Source organism: Ascaphus truei, chromosome 5 (assembly GCF_040206685.1).
Source record: "Ascaphus truei isolate aAscTru1 chromosome 5, aAscTru1.hap1, whole genome shotgun sequence".
Taxonomy (NCBI): domain Eukaryota; kingdom Metazoa; phylum Chordata; class Amphibia; order Anura; family Ascaphidae; genus Ascaphus; species Ascaphus truei.
The window spans coordinates 122,555,391-122,580,237 of NC_134487.1; the positions used below are offsets into that span (position 1 = coordinate 122,555,391).

General features: G+C 39.6%; 1 protein-coding gene across 14 annotated transcripts in view; it reads left to right on the plus strand.

Annotated features, from left to right (window-relative positions):
• CDK17 (cyclin dependent kinase 17) overlaps nt 1-24,847 on the plus strand; it is a 170,706-nt gene that overhangs the window by 120,510 nt on the left and 25,349 nt on the right. For all 14 annotated transcript variants that reach the window (XM_075600566.1, XM_075600567.1, XM_075600556.1 and 11 more), the window contains 5 exons: nt 5,285-5,418; nt 20,599-20,724; nt 22,527-22,583; nt 23,137-23,251; nt 23,983-24,077. In XM_075600566.1, coding sequence (XP_075456681.1) covers nt 5,285-5,418; nt 20,599-20,724; nt 22,527-22,583; nt 23,137-23,251; nt 23,983-24,077 — 527 coding nt within the window. The remainder of the gene's footprint in view (nt 1-5,284; nt 5,419-20,598; nt 20,725-22,526; nt 22,584-23,136; nt 23,252-23,982; nt 24,078-24,847) is intronic.

Consider the following 24,847-nt stretch of genomic DNA (forward strand, 5'->3'; position numbering starts at 1 on the left):
AAAAAAAGTACTGTAGGTGTCAGATTTGGGTAAAAAAAAAAGCACGTATCCTATCGGCCAGAGGTAACCCCATGAAGGAGCAATACAAGCAATATCATACATGTGATTTTTTTATTTTATTTTTTCAAATAAATTTAGTTCTGTAGTATTCGATACTTTCTTTTTTATTTTAACATTCAACTCCATGCCATTTTTAATGCGTTTTTGTAAACTGAGCATATTTTGATTTCTATAGCAGGTTTTTGCCACCTCCCCAGCAGTGCAAGATCTTTGTAACACTTTCCTGTTTGTGATCATTTGTTGCCAATATTCCCCACGGTTTGAGCTACAAACTGTAACAATAGATAATGTTACCATTGTAATATTAGAATTCATTGTAGCTGCTGAGTTACACTGACTGAAGACTTGATTTAAACTGAAAGGCAGACATTTAGTGAACCCTGGGAAGCAGGATTTTGCTGATCGATCACAGGAGAACAAATCGATTTTGGCAGCTTAGGTCATTGGTTTTCAATAAAGGTAATCAAAGGCTTCATATATTAAAACAAAAAATATGATTATTAAATATATATCTAAGATGCTTGGATTGCCTCTTTAAACAGATCACTGGTTCATTGTGTCCTAGTAAGGATTGCCCCCTTTTCCATAACTTCTGTTTTGTCATCCTAAATTGAATTAAAACAAAATACCTTTTCTTTTCCTCGGTGACGGAGAAGACCCAGTACTTGAGATTAGTACTGTAGTTTGCTGCATTGTTTGTTTTCCGCACACAAAAAATATATAATGGTTTTTAAAGTCGCAAAGGTTTTTTTCCGCTGTGCAGTATTCTTGCCCGGTGAACAAAAAGAAGCAGGGGGTGTCCGTGGAGGTTGGGAGACCATTGATTAACTCTAGGGACCTCCCCACCCCCCACCCCCCAGTTGAAGTAAAAGAATAAATAAATAAACCAGCAGGTAGGACTGCAGATTTTAAGTTGATCTTTTCGTGTACAGTTCATTTGAAATGTTTGGTTATATTCCCTGGCATTTTAGCGCTGTTTATACAGTATTTCAGACCTTTATACCCGAAGAGCCTGCCTTCTTTATGCACAGCCATGTGGTATGGTACTTGATGGGAAAAGAAACGATTTGAAAGTTAATCTGTAATACCCACATAAAAAAGCATTCAGAGTGGATTAATCTACCTCGCAGCAGTATTTTAGATGAGAAGAAACAGTGGGGCTTATTGGGAGATTATCGTGCAAACTGGTGCCAGAATGTAGGTTTGCCGTGCAAACGTGCACAATGCTTGAATCCCTTAATTGATGCAGTAAACATGCAATACCCTTTCCTGAACTAATTAAAGGACTTCAGCATAGCAAGGTTGTAACACACTGCCATTTTCATTTTATACCTAGATGTTGAAGGTATGTCGTATTATCTGAAAACTCTTTGAAGAATTTTCATTGAATGAATAGGTAGATAAGTTGCATTTCACTAGTCTCCTGCACTGATCCCCCTTTGCTTGGTAGCGCGGGTGCTAGAGTTTACCAAGAAGAGAAGGAGCACACAACCAAGAATTCCTTGATGTAGGTTTGGAGTGAGTGTGTTGGCAAGGAGGAACCCAGTGTGTGTTTTTATAAGACAGTTTGTCGTTAGAAAGGCAGTCTTACTAGGCTTTATAAGTCCTATCAATTTACAGTGTACCTCTCCCTGCACCAGAATATGTTGGTAATCACAGATTTAAGTATTACAATTAGTTGATGACCTTTTAAAGAGCCAATAAGTTGTTATTTTTGTGGCGGTGTCTCAATCTGCAGAAAACACTGATCAAAGGTAAGGGGCTACCATGGCTATATTCATACCGATGTCATTTCAAGGTATATGTACTGTAAAGGATTTGAATCGGCTAGCAGAGCATGAGATTGCAAAGGGTCTTTATTCCTGAGGTTTAATAATGTATTTTCTCATCAGTTCTACCAAGTTGATTCTAGTCACATTTGTATTTTAGGTAAACGTTCTACTATGAAACAAGGTATCATCCTTTTTATTTTTGAAGTGGAAAATCCAGTGGCAACATACTGTTCAGAGATTGAGAAATCTGTATTCTAGAAAAGATCTCCATACTTTGAGCCGTTTTTGAGACTTGGTTTTGTGTTCGTTGTAGTGCTATCTATTCATAAATGCGTACACTGTAAGGTTGTTTTAGAGCTCAGAAAAACAATGTCATTATTTTATTATGCTCATAAAACAAGTGGCACTTGTATTGTTTTTTCTTCTTTTACTTAAACTAATTTAGTAGCTTTCTGAAAAGACTTGCAAACATAAGCAGAATCTGCGCAGCACACAACAGCAATCATTATATGATTATGTTGGAAGCTTCAGTGCTGTAATTGCAAAAACTGAATGCCATTACTCACAGAGGAACCATTTGTACTGCTAGAAGAACCACACCGTTTTCAATGGCTTGTTGTATAAATATAATGGTTCCCAGAGAAACATGGCACAGATTTTGTCTCAAAAATGTTTGAACATCCACCAGCAATAATTTCAAGTCTCTTCATTAGCTTGGATTTGTACAGTTATTTTGGAACGCCTTGATGTTGCCTCCATAATGCTATGATGGCTTTAAAGTACCAGAACAAATTTCCTGAATACCTACACCACAATCCTGATGTGTGTGCATCAATGTGTGTGTGCATGTGTATCAATGGTGACGAACCTTTTTTGAATAATGTGTTGAAAAGGGAGCATGTGTGGAAGAGGCTATCTGGTAACATAATATGTACGGGATAGTAAACAATGTGATAAAACAATTGCTTCAGGGGACTAGAATTAGTGAAAATATATTAAAACTGAGATTTTGCAAAGGCTTTTGATACGGTTTCACACGAGGTTGGTGTGCAAAATAAAGAAAATTGGACTCCGTAATAATATATGCACCTGTATTGAAAACTGGTTAAAGGACAGACAACAGAGGGTTGTCATAAATTGAACTTTTTTAGGTTGGGCTAAAGTTGTGAGTGGAGTACCTCAGGGATCGGTACTGGGACCCCTGCTTTTTAACTTGTTTATTAATGACCTTGAGGTTGGGATCGAGAGCAAAGTCCCCATCTTTGCTGATGATACTAAATTGTGTAAGGTAATAGAATCAGGACTTGGAGAGACTGGAAACTTGGGCAGGTGAATGGCAGATTAAGGTTTAATACAGATAAATGTAAGGTTATGCATTTGGGAAGCAAGAATAAAAAGGCGAATTACAAATTAAATGGGGATAAATTGGGGGAATCCTTGATGGAGAAGGATTTAGGAGTGCTTGTAGACCGCAGGCTTAGCAATAGTGCCCAAAGTCATCCAGTAGCTGCAAAGGCAAACAAGATCTTATCTTGCATCAAACGGGCAATGGATGGAAGGGAAGTAAACATAATTATGCCCCTTTACAAAGCATTAGTAAGACCACACCTTGAATATGGAGTACAATTTTGGGCACCAATCCTAAGAAAAGACATTATGGAACTAGAGCGAGTGGCTCTTCTCTGCAGCAAATTAATAAAGGGGATGGGCAATCTAACTTATGAGGAGAGGCTAGCTAAATTAGATTTATTTACATTAGAAAAGAGGTGTCTAAGAGTGGATATGATAACTATATATACAAATATATTCGGGGACAATACAAGGAGCTTTCAAAAGAACTATTCATCCCAAGGGCAGTACTAAGGACTCTGGGCAATCCCTTAAGGTTGGAGGAAAGGAGATTTCCCCAGCAACAAAGGAAAGGGTTCTTTACAGTAAGGGCAGTTAAAATGTGGAATTCATTACCCATGGAGACTGTGATGGCAGATACAATAGATTTGTTCAAAAAAAGGTTGGACATCTTTTTAGATAGGAAAGGTATACAGGGATATACCAAATAAGTATACATGGAAAGGATTTTGATCCAGGGATTAATCCGATAGCCAATTCTTGGAGTCAGGAAGGAATTTATTTTCCCCCTTATGAGATATCATTGAATGATATGACTCTGGGGTTTTTTGTTTGCCTTCCTCTGGATCAATAAGTATAGATCTAGGATAAAGTATCTGTTGTCTAAATTTAGCATAGGTTGAACTTGATGGATGTATGTCTTTTTTCAACCTCATCTATTATGTAACTATGTAAAAAGTTTTATTCCATAGGTTCAGACATCTTCCTAGGACCAAAACCACCTACGTGTTTTATGCCCAATCGCGCTTTCTCAGAGTCCTTGAGAGAGCCCTTTGGAACGTGAAACTAATTATGGTCTCCTGAAGCTTTTTTTATTTTATTTTTTTTATTTTTATTATTATTATTATTATTATTATTTTGCAGAGCTGTTTTCATCAAGTTTACTGTGCTATACTTGCATTATACAATTTTAACTACAGAATTTAGCTGGGTTTATATGTGAACGTTAATGCATTTTGAAATTTAGAGCCTTGGTGGTACATTATCCAAGTATTTGAAATGTTCATGAAGAGAAGTTGCCTGATTCCTAGTAGAATTACTCATGAAGTGCAGCAAAACATTTTATTGTTATTGAAGTTTTTCAAACAATGGATTTTGACTATTCAGATTTCGTACGGATAATGTTTGGAACACCATGACGGATATAGCTTAATTAAATAGCAGACTTCAAAGGTATTGGCATACACAGTAATGGAGACTTGGTGAACATGTATAGCTCATACTAAACTTTTTATTCCGTAAACAAATCTCTCAATGCTTATTGTTAAACATTTAGAATAGTTATTTCAGCCAGTAATCGTCTGTTCTTTCTATTCTTTCTATTGTTTCCGTGTGATTGGTAATGTTGTTGGCACATAAAAGCTGAGCTGGTCTAACCTGTTTTAGAATTAGATCTGTTGCATAGTTTGATCTTGGGTCTTAGCCATGGAAGTGTGCTTCTTTGTCAAACCACCCGTGTCTCTTTATCCAATTGGTATTTGGTTGCTTACCATGCAGGTTAGGATTCCATGACATACACAAGTCTTTGTATGACGTTTTTGTGTTGTATGAAAACCGTATTAATATATCACTATTTTTTTTTTTTTTTTAATTGTTACCATATACAATTATTTAGGTTGACCCTAAAGCAAAGCTGGTAAATTCTTGTAACCAGGAGCATACCAATTAATTGTGATGCAAAGTGGCTAACGGCACATATTAGACTGCTATTGGTCTCAGAACCTGCATCACTCATGGTCACCATAGTGGCTTAAACTGATCTGTGGTTGGATTTTGTTATTGTTTAAGATCGCTTGCTCATTTCTTCTGGTCTTCTGTTTCAGACATAGTGCATGAAAATCTGAAAATGGGATCAGATGGTGAAAGTGACCAAGCATCTGGGACTTCATCTGATGAGGTTCAGTCACCAACAGGGGTTTGCCTGAGAAATCGGATACACAGGCGAATTTCAATGGAGGTAATATGAGTGTTTATTATAATACACATTTTATATGCTTGTTTTTTCCGTTCTCAGAGACTTAGAAATTGACAGCAGATGAGAACCACTTGGCATGCCGTCTACCCATTGTCCTATTTATTTTAAAAACGAACACCCTATTCTATCCTTGATTTAGTTTTTTTTAATATGTATATATATTATATAGGCACACGCTATATCTATATCTCCTTGTGACTATTCCAGATTTTTATTATTTACTAGCTTCTACCTTCTCTGAGTCCACCACCCTTTCCATGCAGAAGCACTTCCTCGCATGTTCCTGAGCCTGGCAGGCTCCAGCTTCGAAGCATGGCCTCTTGTTTTTAGCACATATTTTTCTCTGCAATGTGCTTCCCTCCTGTACCTGGTTGGAGGCCGTGATGTATTTGCTGAGTGACCTTCTCATATGTTTCATACTAAAGTACTGTACATTGTTACCTAAAACATTGAACAAACCGCGCATTACCCAACCCATTAAGTATCATTCAAATTGTCTCGCACACAATATTACACACATACTCATACCTATAGATTAAAGTTTATTTTACAAGCAGAAGTCAATTGTCTTTGTCTGGACAAAGACATTATTTAAAAATGCCTGATGCATGTTACGCATGCATCGTTTAAGGTTTGTTTTTTTACATTTTGTTTTGTTTTATTTTTTTACTATTTTAACAATAATGTTAAAACTATGAATTGCATAGGTTTTCTTTAGTGTTGGGAAGCCCCTGTAGTTTTTTTATTCGCTACATATTAATATTTAGTATTTCTGGTTTTACAGACAGCTTACGCAAATTACATATAAAGTAGTTAAAGCTGCAGTTCAGGCAATATCCTGCATGTGTGTTTTTTTTAATAAATCAGTTCTGTAGTAAGAAAAAATACTTTTAGCTTTTTCTGTTTTAAAAAAACAACTTCGAAAGACCAATTTTCTTGTATTCTATTTTAACAAGCATTTACTAAGGCACTGCCCCTTCATGTCCTGTCACAAACCCAGGCACACCCCTATGTCAGCCCTGCCCTCCCTCTCTCTAAACGTGCACTAGCATGAGTGTCTTGTTAGTTTCTGGTCACATGATCTTCCTCATAGTACATTGAAGGAAGCTGGAGAAAAGGGATCAGCCATGCAATAATGCTTCATTTCGCTCCTGATCACTCACCAGGCCACCTCCACTAATCAGCCCCTCCCCACAACAGGCAGGCAATAAGGCTTGATTGGGAGGGGGGGGAGAGCCGCTCCTGATCACTCACCAGCCCCCCCACCCCCCACAAGCACCTCCACTAACCAGCCCCTCCCCCCCTCCCCAGAACAGGCAGGCAATAAAGTTTGATGGGGAGGGGGGGAGCCGCTCCTGATCACTCACCAGCTCCCCCCACAAGCACCTCCACTCACCAGCCTCCCCAAACACATCACACCTGTCCCGTTTCTCTCTCTCCTCCCACCAGACACAATGAGAAACACAACTTACAGGCAGCTTGAACTGCAGCTATACAGGCAGCAGTCAGATGAAGACACTTGTTGGCTCCTCCCCCCTCTGCACCACGTGATGGGATCAGGAGTGTGCACGTTAGTGAAGTGCTCATGAATATTCATAAGCATTTCACTCACACTGAAAGAGGGGGCGTTTATCTGCTACCGACTCCTAATGACATCACCAATCTTCACTGATCAATCAAACGAGAACTGATTGACCTGCAGCTTTGATCTTCAGTAGGTAAGTTGGTATTACACACATTTAACTATTGAAGTAAAAAAACAACACTTAAAAAACAAAAAACGGAAGCCTGAACTGCAGCTTTAAGCCAAAAAAATTGCAGTCAGCTAAGTGGCTATATAATAAAGTAATTGTTTTTTAAAATGTATGTTTTTTCCTTGTTTCATGGAAGCTGAACAAGACCACAATTAAACGGGAAACGTGCTGTGTGACTAACTCTTTGTTTTACTTCCTCTGTTGATGAGGACACATATGTCACTTCTTGGATTATTACTTCTCTGCTACTTCTTTTGTATTAACATAATGCTCCGTTATGTGCCAGGTGTCCTCAAGAAATGCCGTGTTTATTTAATTTCACTGAATAAAAAAAGGCTTCCATTTCAGAACAAAAGTTTCAATACGTTCTCGAATCTCCTTGAGTCATTGGCTCTCATTGGGAAATGCTTAACTGGTAAACCCACAGGAAAAGGAACGCTGGAATGATTTTCCAACGTGTGGAGGATGAGGTGTATTATCGTATGACAAGCACTTATAAATACACATGGCTTGTCCGCTTTCCCTGGGTGCAGCAGCTTTCAATCGTTTAATTCATAGGCTTCGCAATTACGTTTTCACCACTCATAAGAATCAATCGGCATCAAATTTGGAGACAAAAATAAATGACTCAGCCATGTAATGTGCAAGTTTTATCATTGGGAATGTAGTTTCAAAATCCTCAGTTAAGAAAGAGTAACAAGATTGTGTGTTCTGCTTTTGTTGGGGACAAAGACTGGGTAAAGAATGCAAACAAAGATATAGAAGTCCCAGTGATCAAGGCTGAATTATAAAGCTGCTTTTTTTTTTTTTTTTTTAATCACAATAGTGAAATGTCTGTTCCAGCAGAACTGCTAGCACTGCAGGGCCCAAAAATGCAGCAGGATTTCACAATGAGATGTTTTATAGAGATGAATAATGGGAAGCAAAGTCATTTTTTTTTTTGTGCAAGTACTACATTGTAACCAACATAGTCATAACTTCTCACCTATGAATATGTCTTATTCTGTAAGCGTGCAACAACCCGTGCTCTTTTTTAAATACATATATGTAGTGTCTGCATATGTCTAAACTTGCAAGATAGAATAGTGCAACAATTCAGGACATATTTTAAGCTGCATATGACAGAAGAAAGCTGCTTCATACAATTAAAAACATGCAGCCACTTATTTGTAATAATAATCGGTCCAGTCTGGACCTTAGAAAATGCCTGGACTGAAAAAGAATGGGAAACAAGACCCTCATTTTTAATATAGCATAGCAAGGAAGAATTTTTCAAAAGCCGTCAATGTAGAAGTACATGCACATTATTTTAACAAGTGTTGCTAGATGTGCAAGTGAAAATAATTTTGATGGGCATGAAGCATTCCAATCTATTTTTGCGTAGTGGAGATTGCAATCTCGATAAAAGAAAGTGAATTGTTAATTAGGCTGAGAGGACATGGTTCTTATAGGTAGAATAAAATAATAAAATATATATGGAGACAACTATAGCTAGATCTCCATCTTTAGGAAGAGTGATTGGTAACGTAGTATCATTTCACTTCACGGGTTTGGTGCATTACTAGATGTGACCACATCAGTGGAACCCTGAAAGAACTTCACTGGCTACCTGTCAGACAGCAACTCGGCAATCTATAGGTCTCGCATGACTTGGCACCAACATACATCATTAAACGCATTACTCCATCAACCAACTCTGGTCCGGGTTCCTTGATTAAAGACCACCAGGATTGGGAATAGAGCATTCTTGGCGAACGGGGCCCAGGCTTTGCAACAACCTCCCAATCCACATTAGAAAAGATCCCACATTCCAAACTTTAAAAGAAACTAAAAAACTTAAGACCTACCTCTTCTGTGAAGCATTTGGGAACTAGCCTCATTTGCTCACCATATTAATCAGTGCTGCGAAACCTTATGGTAGTAAAGGCACTAAACAATACATTGATGGGAAACTAGGCATGTGGGTCAAATATAACTCCAGGAAACATTAAAGAAAGCAAATCAACTTTGCATAACTTGGCCATCCATAAGACAAATGTGCATCTTGATTTTTTTTCCAAGCAGAACTCCTTTTTTGTGGTAGAGAGAGGAAGAAATGGCATTAAAAAAAATCTGGTTGTCCAGGGTGAGCCTTTTTCATGCAGTAATGTGCAGAACTAGACAAACCGGCTAAGGGCATGTTAATAATTGAAGGAGACTTGAACATGGCTCTAAATAACACTCTAGATGTATCGAACACAATCAATAGCTACATATCTTAATCTGCTACTTCTCTCTTAGACAAATGGTGATGCCAAAGATTATTACTTTTACTCACATGTACATAAAACATACTCGCAAATTGATTGTGGTCATAAGAAGCCTGGCATTTACAGCAAGATAGCCACAGAACCAAAATTCATCCTATAACATGGTCAGACCATGGCCCAGTGGAAACCTGCCTGGTGGTGGCATAGGCCGCCTCTTACACTACTGGAGACTAAATAATGCTCTCCTCACTAACCCAGACATCATATGATGACCTATTCCAGAAGTGAAACTAGGAATAATTTGGGAAGCACATAAGGCTTTCATTAGAAGTACAGTACTTTCATCAAAGAAGCATCACAAAGGAAAAGTCTTCGCCTGCGTAAGATACAAACACTCAGTCATTAACACAGGAGACACTTTAAAAAAAAATCACAGGAAATTGGTATGAAAATACAAAACCTAAAGACAGAACTAAATGTAATACTTATTGAACAAGCCGAAGAAACATTACAATTGACTTCCCAGTGGTTCTATGAAAAGGGTAACAAACATGACACAATGTTAGCTAGGGAATTTAAAGCAGAACATGCAAAAAAATCAAATTGCGGTCATTAGATTAGATACAGGTCTAGTTTCTCAACACCCAGATGATATCATGAAGATATTCCACAACTATCGCATCCTATATGATTAGAATAAAGTTCCCCATAATAACAGCAAAGAACCGGGTGAAATTCCGCAAAGATGGTAACTCCCACAAGTAACGCCACTAGAGAATGAAAGCCTCACAAACTAATTTCCCAAGATGACGTAGAATTGGTCATTAAGACCCTGAAAGGTTCCAAATCCCCAAGCCCTGGATTTTCGGGTGTCTACTATAAGAAATTTCGCATAATATTAGGTCCCAAACTAACCAACCTCTTTAACAATCCCCTAAAAGAACAGGAATTAATGCAATAAATGCTATTGGCACTGATCTCACGAAATCATAAAACCGGCAGAGACCCCCTAGCCCGCAAAAATTACTGGCAAAAGTCCTAGCATGGAGACTTAATATCTTACTAAAAAAAAAAATCATCCAGATTAAGGGGGCTTCATTCTTACCAGACATGGCCCTGATAACATTAGACGAATAGTAAACTTAATCCATGCAGCAAAACTATCCAATACCCAGGCAATTCTCCTATGTATAGATCTCAAAAAGGCATTCTATAGGGTAGATTAGGATTACCTATTCATGACATTGAAAGCATTCAGATTAAGAGGCAATTTTATCAACTGGGTCAGACTGCTCTATAAATCTCCCTTGGGAAATTGATCTGAAATATGCCCTGCATTCTTAATATATGCCATTAAAAAAATGGAACTAGATAGGGCTGCCCTCTATCTCAGTTGCTATTCGCCCTCACCATAGAACCCTTGGCAGCCACGATTTGGAAAAACCCAGACATTACAGGCATCAGGCTAGGTACGCTTTAGTATAAACAGTCTGTTTGCAGATGATATTCTCCTGACCCTGACCAAGCCCTTTGTCTCACTGCCCAACTTACACTTGACACTGGAACATTTTAAGACAATATCTGGATTTAAGGTGAATACTAGCAAATTCAAAGCTTTAAATATGAACCTCCCAGCTGACTGTCAGGTTAACAACTTCAAACTTCAACTTTAAATGGCAGAAAGAAACCATAACACATCTTGGTGTCAAAATCACTAACTCCTTTGCTTCTTTGTCAGGCAAACTACCCACATATCCAAAAACTCAAGAATAGCATGGAAACATGGTCCGGATACTCCGTTTCATGGTTAGGTAGAATTTACGATTTTAAAAATTGCCCTTCTTCCAAAAATTCACTACCTATTTAGAGCATTACCCATACCGGCTAAATCCAAAGATATAGAGAACTTACAGAAAAACATGTACCATTGTATATGGAAGGGGAAACGGCAGAGAATCAGCCATAGGGTGTTAGTTTGCCCCCGGGCGGAAGGAGGACTGGCTGTCCCGTGCCGGCAGTCCTATTACTACGTTGCACAGCTGGCAGCCTGGCATACTTTGCGCTCTACCGTCAGGTAGAAAATCACTTCACAAACCTGGTAAATATAGCTATCATTACAGCTGAACCCCCTTATAACGCTGTGCTTGGGGTCCAAAGAATCACATCGCACTATAAGTGGATCGCGTTAGAAATAATGTACAATTGTATGCATTGCACAATAAAGTATTTAAGATTCCAATAATCGTGTTATAATGTATTCATGAATAAAAATTGGGAGCCACGCTTGTATCGCGTTATAAGCGGAATCGCGTTATAACAGGGTTGAACTTTATATGGCTCACCCCCAAAAACTAACACAATTTTCTCAGCCTTTACCGACAACAGCATACTCCTTAAAAATGTGAGACAAAGTAGTACTGTAATCAGAGGACTGACAGAGGGATACTCGGGCATGTTACCGTTATTGGACAACCCTGCAATTCTCATAATGGACCAAAAACCACTGCCCTAGAGCACAGAGGACCTCATGACTGGCTCCAGAGTTAGGTCCTCCGCAAGTTTTTAAAGCATCCTGCCAAATACCCAAGAGAGGATTCCTAAGATTTGCACAGGTCAAACATTTTCTCTCTAATCAATTTTCAAAACCCCTCGTCCCCCAATATTTTCTCAATAAAACATTTTCATTGGGGGAAAAGGGATCTTAAAAAAAATATCTGGTTGTTACATTTCCAGGAACATTGAAGAAATACGCAATTTGCTTCAATGGTTCTGTATGCAAATACAATTCCCTATAAATCTGCTCTATTTCCTCCCCCAGCTTCTCTTAGGATCAGTTCCAAAATCACTCACTGTTGCAATCACAGCAAAATTGCATTTATATATTGGCCCAAAGTGACACAATTACACTATTATCTAATATTTTTGCAGAATTTCAATTTGCGATACTTAATATATATATTTTAATTTACACTATATTTATCAAGTGCATTCTGGTGAAAATTTGATTTCAAATTGTATAACCGTAACTACTAGAATTTCTTCCTTCAACACCTGGAAATAATTGCTCATAAAATACATACACAAATGCACAGTAATTGTTTGTCACGGAACTCATAATGTACACCATAGCAAAGTAATAAATCAGCACAGACTAATTATAAGCCACACTGACCTAAATTCCAAGTAAAATATGAATCAAGTTTTTGCTCTTTGTTTGAACTACATAAGTTGTAAGATCTAGTATACATTCAATAACGGTATTGTCATTTATTAGCACATTGTAATTGTCTAGATGACTTACGGAGGCCTCCGGATGACCTAGTGGTGGTTTCTTTTATTAATTGATGGCAATCATATCTCTGACATGAAAAATGGCACAGTGAACTCTTAGAGCTGCTTTAAGTAGCATGTACACAATGACTTAAAATAATATAAGTTCCAGTAATAGGAATCATTTGTAACGTGTAAAACAGGCTTTTGGAGCACACTTTTTACTGATTCTTTGAGTCGGACATAAAATGACCAAATAAAACATTAAGATAATCCTTCCAAAAGGATGGGACTGATCTATTCAACTGCAACGTTTGTATGCTTAACAAGGGCCAATCTAGGCACAATACCTGGAAAAACTATATGATCAACTTTTTAAAGGAAGATGATTTCACAACAATTGATATCAAATCTGTGCCTATTTATGCTCCTGTTACACCTTTGCTGGTATTTTATTTATTTATAAAATGTTTTACCAGGAAATACTACCTTGAATTTCTTTTTATTTTCAAGTACAGTAGAGTCTCGGTTATCTGACCTAAACGGGACCAATACAGTGTTGGATAACCGAAAATTAGTGATAATGCGGAAAGTATTATCTGACATTTGTGCCCCCCACCCCTCCTCGCTTACCGGGGGCGGCGGAAGAAGAAGAGGATTGAAGACCACGGGAGCGGAACAGGCGGAAGACAGCTGGCAGCGGCAGAAGAGGACCATGTCAGCAGAGGGAAGAAGTTGAGACAGCGGGCGGCGGAAGGAGAAAACATAATTGGCCAGGAGCAGAGTAGCACGTAGAACGGCAGGGGAGGAACGCGCATTCCTCCCCTACCATTCTCCTGTGCTGCGCCTGCTTAGATTACATGTCTTTTCCCCTCCGCTGACATGATCCTCTTTTCTCGCCGCCAGCTGTCTTCCTCCTGTTCAGCTCCCATGGTCTTTAGTCCTCCTCTTTTCCGCCGCCGGTAAGCCTGGTAAGTGAGAAGGGGGAAGGGATGTCTGATAAAACGGAGTGACAGTTAACAGAGACTCTGCTGTATGTCCTGGGCACAGAGTTATGGATAATAGGATTATGAGCGTATTTAACCGTTACAGATGAGATTAAAATGAGACGGCTCAAGTCCTGAAAGAATTTAAATTGGTGGCAACTTTGAAAGTCTCTGGTAGTTTGTTCCAGATGTGAGGTGCACAGTAAGAGAAGGAGCGACCGGATTTTTTGTTGAACTTTGGAACCGTGAACTATCTCTTAGAGTCAGATCTCTGGTGATAAGTGCTGGGTGTAGTAGGGGTGAGGGGCTCATTCAGATAGGTGGGTAGCTTGTCCAGAAAGTATTTGAAGGCAGCAAAGGACTCAAGGGATGGCCAATGTGGCTCTTGGAGCATTTCGCAGTGATGTGGCTTCTATTTACATTGTAGTACAAAGTGGAATATTGCTTTGTAGAGGGTGTGTAGTATGCTACGGTGAGTGTTGCTGGACACTCTTGTAGAGAAGGATGTTTCAGTAACACATGCTATAATAAAGTACCGATTTGAAAAGATTTTTGCACTAATGTGGAGTAATGACTACATTTGTCACAGTGTACATCTTCTTAAATAGATATGTGCAGGTTCACACTAAAACATTTTCAGTAGGGTCTATTGAAAGGTAAACCTTAAATCATGACTGAAATAGTTCATACCTAATGAAAAAGGACTATAGGGCATTACTCCAATCTGATTATAGTAAATATGCTCCCATAATTCCGACACCATCTGGAAACCGCGTCTTAAAAAAATATATAGGTTACAGATTGCATCAATTCATTCTGACTAGAAGGGAAATCGCACCTGCAGTTGAGAAGATACCTTTGAATGCTCCCTGAGGAACACGTGATTCATTTGCTCTATCCTCCATGCCAAAGTTGATGCAGAAAGATGTCATGAAAGCCAAGCATGCCTATGACCAGCTGGAATAGGTCAACAAAATATTCACTGCAAGTGAAAAACCATTACTAAAGACATTTACTAAGCAATTGTGCCTCAAGTCGTCTTGAACGTTAAAGGTGAAATCTCTAAGGGGGAGATGCACTAAGTTCTGTTGCAGGGTAACACATCTGATCCATGGTGTAAACAGTCATTGATGTGAATGTTGACCAGCAACAGTCCTTACTGAAGTCGCAATAGATTTTCAAGAACTTAGGCAGGAGTACAGGCAAATTAAAATCCAGTTTTTCTTGCGTAATCAACACACATTGTCACCCTGTAGATGGGAAGGAATTCGCCAACACCCAAAAGTTTTGTGACAACCTATGATGAATGTAGTGTGAGACTAATCTAGTTGCAGGCTGCTTACGGTCTCTGCATGTTGAAGTACCAGATGGTACTGAATCCCCTTTTGCGTGTCCATTCTTCCATGCTTAGAATGATGCTGCTCCCTACTGGACCTAATTAGTACTTTAAGCACTAAAATCTTTATCTTTGATCGTTTATGAATTATTAGAATTTTTCATTGTGTTTTTATTTATTTGGGAGAGAAGGGGCATCCTTAATTGTAAAAAGCATAAATTCCAATCTTAACAAGCTTTGCAGATGAGCAGTGTCTGTGCAATGTCGTTCTAGTGTGCGAACTACTGGCTTTTATTCTATATGGATGAAGCCTTCTTCCCCATGCTTGCGAATTTCTGCTCCATTCATTTCGGCAACAGGATGTCTGCATCACAGCAAATTTGATGGGGGCGATTACGCTTGAATAGTTGGGAATATGTTCGGACTTTGTCTGTGAAGAAATCTGGTAGCATTTGTTAGAACTTTAATCGTTCAGACATTTGCAATTCACTTAAATTTTGAGATTTGACAGCAGTGTTAGAAGAAACTCAGTGTTTATGCATCATACTGTACCACTGTAATAAATACGCTTTCAGAGTGATTATTTGCCGATAATGTACTTGTCTTATAAATCTTGTTTTATCACTACATAATTTTGTCTGCTATGCAAATGTACCTATCTAATGCCAGCAATTGCCCTAGGTAGATTGTTACCCTCAAAGTTTAAAGCTTTCTAAAATGAAAATGAAAAATACCATTCTGTAAAGTTTTTTTTCTTTTTTTTTTTTTTTCTTTCTTCATTGGGTCTTGGAATTTTATATTGGAAGACATTTTTTTTTTTCTTGCCCTCTGCTTTTTACTGATGGTGATATAATTTCTCTCTGTGAAAGAATAATGAAAAAAGTGTTTTTGTGGTGGACTAATTGTTCAAGCTGCTGTTTTTTTTTATTTTTTTAAATAAATATTTTTTTTTTATTCAATATGTGCATCGATACAATTTACACGCTGAAAAGTGATTAGCTAAGCTGCAAATCGATCCGTTCTCCTGTAATCGATCGCTTGCTCCGGGTTATTTAATTCAGTTCTTGCACAGCATTCTGGGCAATGTAGTGCCTGGAATATGATTGACTGCGCAGAGCCTATCAGAAGAGGAAGGGGCTGTCACTTTGGAAATGCTTCCTACATTGGAAACATTAAAAATGTCTTTAAAACATTTTGTTTTTAATGCTACAAGTATTTTCTCATAGTACAAAACCGATTTATTAAAAAAAAAACATCTATCTATATATTTCTCAAACCGTTGTATGTGTGTTTGCCTGTCTGTATGTGTGTTCCCTGTGTCTATGGGCAATCGCATTGGACCTTTGGCCCGTCACTCCGCCTCAGGCCAATCCGCCTCAGGCCAGGCACCGACACCACTGCCTCAGGCCAATGACATAGCTCCCTTGGCCCCACGCCCGCCCCCGCACACCTCTCATTGGCCTGTGGCCAACACACCGACCCCACTGCCACACTCTCCCAGCCTTCACTGAGCTTTGGGAACGCTTCACAGCACCTAACCCTCACTGCTCTGGGAGATTTGGTAACGCTTCACAGCACCTAACCCTCACTGCTCTGGGAACGCTTCACAGCTCTCACCTCTCAAACCACAAAACCCTCACTGCCTGATACCACCAAAAGAACAGCGGAATCAGGTACAGACTCTTAGCTATATATATATAGCCTCCCGTAGCCCGCATCACAACCACTCCCGTGGACTACAACCACTCCTGTGGAGCACATCCCCTCCCGTACGACGCAAGCCCTCCTGTATCCCGGCCAACACCCCCAAAACACTCACATAGCCCACACACCCACCCCCCAAACCCTCCCGTGGCCACAACCGCCAAACCCCCCAAAACCGCACGTAGTCAGCAAAAAAGCCAACACCTCCCAGAGGACGCCACAACCCCTACCTCCGGAGGGCCCGCATCACAACCACGCACGTGGAGCGCAACCCCTACCTCCGGAGGGCCCGCAACCACCACCGTACACAGAAAGCCCTCCTGTATCCCGGCGGCCCCCCAAAAAACACTCACGTGCCCCCCCCCCTCCTTCCCCCCAAAGACGCACCGAACCCGCAAACACAACACCTCCCGGTGGACACCACAACCCCCCTCCAGGGACAATACAACTCGCCTTCACCCTGCTGCCACATCAGTGTTTCACTGTACGCCGCAAACCCTCCTGGATCATTAACACATAATTATTCACGGTTCCCATCCCGGGCAACGCCGGGTCTCTCAGCTAGTGTAGAATATAGCTTGAACTGCTGCTTTAAACCGAGTCGCTGTTTAGAACAGAATGACTATCCTTGTTCATTTTGATCCAACTTGATTAGTTGTATCACTTTTTTCTTTTTTCCGTACTGTATCTTTTTCATGCATTCTTATATTCAATAGCTGTGATCAAGCAGGGCATTCAACGTATTAGTGAGCCACTTATCCTTACAGCTGAGAACTGTTTGGCTCAAGCTCATGCAAATGCGAAAGGGGTCAGATTCTAGATGATGGTTTACTGATTTATACACGCGTAAAAATCCTTTTTATTCAGTGTGTTGGGCATTGCATGTGTAATTGATCCGGCATTCTAGGACCTGGGAGGACAATTGTTTCCTTTGCTCGTGACATACCACAATGCATTATTAGCCAATCTGACATTTGTAACATGCATTTTGATGTGTAATCTTTGTGTATTTCTCGTATGCAGGCACATTTTACAAGACAAATAAATGTTCTAATGATAATCAAACCATAACACACAGGTTGTTCGGGGTGTATGAAGTGGTGCAAGAGTATTAAGTGAAATTGGGAGAGTTAAGAGGATTGGTTTATCAGAAACATCTATTATAAATTGATGATCTGGAAAAATGGAAACCAATAATTTAGATAATAAAAAACTGATAAAACTAATCCGGCAGTGGCGGATTGATTGGAATAGGTTTGTAGAAAAACAAAGCCAGTACAGGGAATAGGTTTTAGTGCTCCCGCTTCCGATATCATAACTTCACTTATTGATCTTTCATACAGCACTGCTTATGTGGGGTGATATACATGGGATGATCATGGTGGAGCAATTCATCTGATCTTTTCAAAGGTTAAAAAGAGCAGTCGCTGGATCAGACATTAGGGTCTCTTAATTCAAAGGACAGGACCAAAATACCAAGTCTGCTGGAACTCCTTTTGATGCACATCTTAGCCTGTATATCAGATTTATAGATGAAGCCTGCCTTTGGTCAGTGTTCTTCTCACCCCCACCCACTTTGCCATATAAACAGACAGATTACCAATGCTCAACTAATAGTCACAATAAAAAAGTATTGAAGAAGGTCCAAGTGCTTTATCTTCAATATCTGGGTTCCTCCGCTCTTCAAGGTTCTGCCAGGGAACCTCCAAATACATACAAAAAACGAAAAGAAGACAGGCACAACCTTTTTTTGGAAAAAAGTGCAAAATATGTATTAGGCCACAAGCCCCTATTCTTACTTACAAGTAAAGTAATTTAAGTGCAGCATCAGAGGATGACAAGGAGTAGTAATGATATAGTCACCACAGTATTTGACACTGTCCCATCCCAGTAAGTGTCCGTGAAACACAACACATGAGTACCAGTACCTTGTGGGGCACGTAGTGATGTCCAGTTCCCCCTGCATGGTGACGTCTCGTCGGGGGCAGCCAGTTGGGATACACGTCTCAGGAACGCTGCAGCCTGACGAGTAATGGGATGGGACAGTGTCCAATACTGTGGTGCCTATATCATTACTACTCCTTGTCATCCTCTGATGCTGCACTTCGATTACTTTACTTGTAAGTAAGAATAGGGGCTTGTGGCCTAATACCTATTTTGCACTTTTCTAAGACGGTTGTACCGGTCTTTTTCGTTTATTGTATGTATTTGCCATATAATAGTATTATTTTATGCAGCGCTTATTTGTGCATAAAAGTACAACGCATCTCATATACTAGTGTACTAAACTTGTCATCTAATTATGAGTTATGCACAGTGAGTTCTAAGACATTTCGGGTTACATAAATGGTATGCTCTGCATGAGTTACAAAGTAATACACAGTGCATATTTAATATTCATTCAAAACTGCAATCTCTGAAACATTAAATCCCTCATCACTTACTGTACTACTTATATTAGTACTGTATTTGCAAGCTTCTGTGTAACATTTCAGTAGCTTTCTGAATTTACCACGCTATTTTTTTGTCTGCAAATGAGTCAAAATGAAATCTTTATGATGTTGTGGTACTAGCTTCCTGATTTGAGTGATTATATATTTCAATGTATTATCCCCTCCTGTGTTCTTAGTGATACCCGGCACAGCAGCATGCTATTTGCAGCTTTTACCCATAGGTTTAAAGAACAGGGCAACAGATTCCTGGAGGGTTTGCTAGAAACATATTTGCCAGGATCCTGGGTAAAATGCTCAGCAGTCTCCAGAGACTGCCAGCAAATAGGTAGGCAAGAGGTAGAAAGAGCATTTCTCTTCTGCAGGCAAGACTATTTTGTGTTGGGGTATTAAGACTGAGCGACTTCACCCATCACAGTTCTCTGAACAAACTGGTCCCAACTCTCCTTACAGAGTGGAAACTTGCTGAATGTGAAGCCTTGGCTTGTTGGTGCCCTCAGGCACTTAAAGGAGTGTACAATATCTAATACAATGTGTCTGTTAGGCTGCGTCCGCGCTGCCGCTGAGCACGCTCATGCTGGAGAGCGGTAACATCACCAATGCTCTAAGCATGAACGCAGGCTGTCCTGCATAATTTTGCGAGCAGGGGCAGGGGTGTGTGGCTGGGGCGTGTCATTGGCTGGATCGGGGCTATTTCTGTGTGTGTGGCTGCGTGCATTTACTGTCGCTGATTGGTTGCTAAAGGGTCATGTGACCCTTCAGCGCGCTCGAAAATCAATTTGCTCTGTCTCCCCAAGCGCCTAGCTTGGGTGAGCGTACGTTTCAGCTCTCAAGCGTGCGCGCGCCGCGTGAACATGGCTGTACATATTGATTTTAACTGAAGTGAGCGCGGCAAGCGGCAGCTTGGACGCAGCCTTAGTCCACACAAATCATTAACCTAAAGAACGCAAGAAAATAACATTCTCTTTGGCAAATGTTGATGTCCTCTGTTTGTTTGTTTGTTTCCCTGTTCACCAATACTATACGGTTCTGTAACTTTTGTACAGAACTTCACAGGTTAAGCTCATGGAGCCGGCCCCTCCAAAAGCTGATCAATGTATTTGGTTTCTCTACTAAGATTTGTCAATTCTTAAACTGAAAATATTACTGTCAAGTGAAAAATATATATTTTTTGTGATTGTATTAATCCTGTATATCAAATAGTTATGTCATTTTTTGTTTTGTTTGTTTTTCTTTGTAAATAGGACAGAAATAAGTGAGAATTGATGTTTTCCTGTAGATGCAGGAATCCAGTCTTTTAAGAAATAGCAAAGATCATGACTCTTAATAATGTTTGATACCATGGAAACGTTCCCAGATTAGGCTCCAATCCTGTACTAAACATTTTTCTTCAAATGATTTGATTCTTTTTAGGACTTGAATAAACGACTGTCGCTCCCAGCTGACATTAGGATACCTGATGGATATTTGGAAAAGCTGCAGATTAACAGCCCACCGTTTGATCAACCCCTGAGCAGAAGATCTCGTAGAGCATCACTGGTAAGTCTCCTTCAGATCTAAATAGTGCACTATACACACAATTTAATGCACTGCTGTCCTTTCTAGTTTAAATGGGTATTTTCATATGGTGTTGCAGGTCTCTCTATCTGGGACAGGGCGCATTTTAATTTGACTTTATGGTTTACTTTGACTGTCTAAACCGTTTAGGAATACGCTTATTATAGTCCCACGCCCAATGTCTTTGATTTGAGCTCGTGTAGGTTGTCTGATAAACTGCATTTTGCAAGGAAGAACTGTATACTAATGTGGGGAAGGTTTCCGTTTACTTTAAATCAAAAAGCAGTCATTTGTATCCACTACCATCGAGATGAAGTATTTTTGGAATTGAAGATGCATGACACTGTTACATATCAACACTGCCATATAATAAGTGTAATTGCACCACACGAGTGGTGCTCACCTCCAGTCCTCAAGACCCTGATTTCCCCCCCCCCCTTCCCTCTCAACAGGTCAGGTTATAAGGACATTCCTTCAGCACAGGTGGCTTAGAATGAGCCACCTGTGCTGAAACAGGGATATCCTTAAAACCTGACCTGTTGGTGGGGGGGGGACGGACTTTAGCACCCTTGCACTACACCACAGCTTTCAGTTGCTTGGTCAAAATGGCAATAAAATTGCACTGTTGCATTTCTTTACGGTTTCTACATCCCTCTGTTAACTTTACAACTGCCCTGTAATAGGGACTGCAAGTGTCTCTATCAGTATGAAAAAACTGTGTTTAAGTGCTCTGTTATATGTTCTGTTCCCCTCTTTCTTACTATACATTTGGGGTATTTTTCGACTTGATATTGCTATTTCTAATCCTGAGCTTGTTCTTACTGTGGCCGATGCCAAAAGAAAAGTCGTAGCATATAAATCACGTTGTCTGCTTACATTATTTATTGTTTTCTTTTTGTACCATCTTGTTGCAGTAGATGCCCATAACGTTGAGCAATATGAAGACCTTCACACTAGTGAAGGAGTTGAAAGTGCAATTTGGGGGAGGAGGGAGGGGGGAGGGGGTTAAATCACACAGCATTGATCCAGATCACAGATCTGTTACTCCTTTTGTGGCGGTGGGGGCAGGAGAGGTCTATTTCCCCCAACAGAAAATCTCTTCTTAATCCAGAGTGGCCAAAAGAAATGGCCAACGTTGACGGTTTTCTATTGGGGACCTGGCAGCCATGTTTGGCGTTTTTTGTTTACAACACTAGCACAAAAAACATGACAAATATGTACATTTTTAAATCAATTGCATATCACAAATGGGAAAATTTGAGCATGTAATTGTTTAAAAGAAATTTACTGGGATTCAGATTTCTCACAAGTCTGCCTACTTTCCACTGATTTTTAGCTGATATTGACTTGATGACTTGGTTGGGAGAGGGAGAAGGTTAGCCAGATTCTCGCGCACACAATCCCTGTAGCATTACCACTACAGCAAGAGCAATGAAGAGGGCTGGTGGCTTCAATGAAAGACAAATGGGAAGTGTTTTGAGATCTCTTTCTGCATTTTCTCATAGCACAGTGCCAGCAGATATAGGGGTAATTATAAGTAGCAAACATAGCTCTGGCATATCCAAGGTTGACTTCAAAACACCATTTTATATCCGGTAAACACAGGATGATGTAATCGGACATATCTTCTTGAACAAGTAATGTTACATAGTTGTATTTGACATTGGCTCCTGACTTATGGCATGTGTTGAGGGGATTAATAAAACTAGAATAAACATAAGAGGCTTTCTTTTTCAGTATAACTCAGTACATACATTTTTATTTTTTTTCCTTTCCCAATGCAGTCAGAAATTGGGTTTGGTAAGATGGAAACATACGTCAAATTGGAAAAGCTTGGAGAGGTGAGTACATCATTAAACCCCTCCCCCCCCCTCGAGTCTTGTAATACCAATGTACTGTATGTTGCTGATTTCCCCCCCCCCCCCCCGCTCTTCTGTCTACTTCAAAACACCCCCCCCCCCGCCCCGCCCTTTTCTATTCCTATCCATTCCCATGCATTGTGCCGACTCCTGCAAGTGTTTCAGAATGCCAAGAGCCAACCGGGAATGATGTGCTTTCTGGACTTGCCATAGTAGAAGCAGTAGGCAACAAATGAATATAGATTTTCTCAGCCTCTATATACTGCACTTTTCTCCGGAATGATATACTCTGCATCTAAACCAATGCCTTATGCAGCTTCGTAGGACCAATAAATGTATTCTTAAGAGGAACACGCTTGAAAAAATTTGAAATAAAGAAGAAATCAATAAAGCTTTAAGCAGCGTTTTATTGATACTACATCACCGTGCATAATATTTTTTATGGCAACTGTCAATTTTAGTTTTCCAACCAAGTTTGTGTACCATGCTAGTGATTTATGCATGTAAACAGATCAACGCAAATGTGTTTTTATAGGGTACTTATGCTACAGTGTTTAAAGGAAGGAGTAAATTGACTGAAAATCTTGTAGCGCTAAAAGAAATTCGATTGGAGCATGAAGAAGGAGCACCGTGCACAGCGATCAGAGAAGGTGAGACTCCGGGTACTCAATTTGTCCCATATCTAGTAGTAGTGGAGGTTTTTTAAACCGTATACTGTATCGACATGTTTGACATTTCTGCACATTCTTGCTTGTAAATGAAACATTTACTATAATGCTAGATTCTGTTTTCCGGGTTTGTTTAGTTAATTTTATGTATGTTCAGGGCATTAAATCATGTAATTTATCATTTGTTTTCCATATTTTGGTTCTCTTATTGTTTAAGCTACATATACTTTCATTTACCTACATATACGACACTCCCTGACTATATAGATGTGGTGCTAGCACAAAATACTAAAAGTGAACATACAAAAGCTGGTTATAGAAATCCCTCGTAGCAGTGACATTGTTAAAGAACCAAATTGCCCTTAGAATTGCAGGAGGACAAAACTAGTTCCAACATTTCTTAAATAAATCTGGGTTTGTCGCATTGTTTGTTGATACATATGAGCTGATCTTTTTGAAAAGGTTCATTTTCCAGTGTATGGGTAGCCTGCTATTAAAAAGGATTCACAAAAGCATCTGCTATTCTTGTGCCGTCTCTTGTATCTACAGAGCTACAATCCACACTTCACAGGAAGATAAATCACCAGTAATCATCTTTATTATGTGCTTAACTTTAGGAAGTGTGAAACTACTGTGATAACAGTTCAGTTAAAGTGACAACCATTCTATCAGTAATGACAGAGTTTAATGTGTTGCTTTTTTGTCTTTTGCAGTATCATTACTAAAGGACCTGAAGCATGCAAACATTGTCACTTTACATGACATTGTTCACACAGAGAAATCATTGACACTTGTCTTTGAATACCTGGTAAGTAATAAATGCAGGAAAGGTTTGCAGATTGTAGTGTCCCATTGTGTTATGTTTGGAATATTTAGCCGAGTCACATATATTAACTACTTCTTTGCTAGAAGTATCAGTGCGTTGCTATACCTTGCAGCTCTATAGAGCTTTAACCATTTAAAGATATTGATGCATCCAGTAAATATTCATTAGAATAACAGCCATAATAACTTTGCCATTGCAATACATTTGTGAAATGTCCAGCACTAGAGACATTTCTTATGTTTCATCAATGGCCAATACAAGCTGATCTAGGGATGGCTCTTGCTCTTGTTTCCATGCCTTTGGTTTTCGCATATAGTAGCAGAGGGTCACTAGTTTGTTTTAATATTTTCTGAGGAGTTCTATTGGTTTACACAGTAGTGATGTTTAGAGGGAAGGTAATCCTTAGAAACCCTTCAAATTGTAGGTTGCTTCCCAAAGTCATGGTACCTTTTGGCATTTCCACCTTATATGTAGTGTACATCTGTGAGCACGTGACTTGCATACAGTTCAAGGGTTAATACACAGCTCGCAAGCTGCCCCACTTTCACCTTCGCAAATGTCCCTCAAATGGACAATATCTCTCCTAAATCCATCCCCATACACCATCTGTCATGAACAGCACACAAGTGGGCACGTGACTTAGATATGCAACCAGGGTTAATACACACGGCTATTGTAGCCAACTTTCTCCTGTGCAAAGATACTTCTAATTTGTTAATATAAACCTCTTACTCAATTACAATCCTATCTAT